At 36.3% G+C, this 1,117-nt stretch overlaps 1 protein-coding gene across 1 annotated transcript; it reads left to right on the top strand.

Annotated features, from left to right (window-relative positions):
* Positions 1-248: 248 nt before the first annotated feature.
* On the top strand, positions 249-783 carry LOC110034923 (NRR repressor homolog 1-like). Its single transcript, XM_020739163.1, has one exon. It carries the CDS (start codon positions 249-251, stop codon positions 672-674), a length of 426 nt encoding a protein of 141 aa, XP_020594822.1. The 3' UTR covers positions 675-783.
* Positions 784-1,117: the final 334 nt, after the last annotated feature.

Raw genomic sequence — 1,117 nt, 5'->3', positions numbered from 1 at the left:
TATGTTCGGCAACACTAAAATATCACGAGGAAAGGGCCAGCAGACGACACTCTGAATTTTCATTGATATCATCCCACAAAATACACTAAATAACCATAAAAAAATAACAAAATTGATTACTTTGCACCCATTGGACCGCACATAAACCTTAGTCACGCACGTGGTTGACATAACCATTTTCCAATTAAAGAATCTTCTCTACATCAAATCAAAGTGAGAACAAGGTAGGAAGTGACATAAAACAGTCCATGATCTTGACTTCACATGTTCCGGTCTACACACAATTTCTTATAAATCTCCATAGCATTTCCCGTATCAGTAGCAAAGCAAAAGAAGAAGTTTCCCGTCTAATGGAAGAGGGAGACAATAGAAAAACTGCTCCGGCGGCCATGGAGGCCGATGAGGAGGAGAAGATGGAGAAGTTCTACGCCTTGGTTAGTAATCTAAAAGCACTGAGAGGTGGTGTATGTAAGAGTGAATTAGCTCCAAGGAAGAGGATGAGAAGTGAGAGCTTGCTCTGGAAGCCAACTTTCCGATGGGAGGACTTCGCCGGAGGGAGCGATGGTTTGTGCTCCACGGCGAGATATGAAGAATGTGGCCGGAAGAAGAGGAGGAAGGAAGTGGAGGGAGGAGGAGAGGTGGAAAGCGTTTTTGATCTGAAGCTTGGTTTGTGATTTTAGTGTGTTTATAAATGATGAATGAGTGATGCTTCGTTGGTAAATTAGTATCCAATTTTGCAATTTGCAGGAAAATGGATTTGTTATCATAATTATTTGTGGTTTGCAGGTGAAAGATGTCTTAGAAAACTAATATTTTTTAGGAAACTTTACATATAAACCTTTCAATTCCTATTTGCTTACATACATAACACCTAAGCTTCAATTTTTTCATACATAAGAGCTTATCTATGAAAATGTGTATTTTAGTTTTTTTTTTAAATGAAAATTATGATATTTTTAATATTATATGAAAGATTTAGGTGGTTGAATGTAAAAAATAAATTTTAAGTGATATGTGAATGCATAGGAATTCGTTGGTATGTATATAAATGCCCCTTTTCTTGTTTCTACTTTTCATTTTTTCAATTAATTCCTTTGCATTTACATATCTAACACTT

The sequence above is a fragment of the Phalaenopsis equestris genome, unplaced genomic scaffold (assembly GCF_001263595.1).
Source record: "Phalaenopsis equestris unplaced genomic scaffold, ASM126359v1 Scaffold194672, whole genome shotgun sequence".
In the NCBI taxonomy this organism is placed as follows: domain Eukaryota; kingdom Viridiplantae; phylum Streptophyta; class Magnoliopsida; order Asparagales; family Orchidaceae; genus Phalaenopsis; species Phalaenopsis equestris.
Note: the sequence above shows the minus strand (reverse complement) of the source record. Positions and strands in the feature narration are given on the sequence as shown.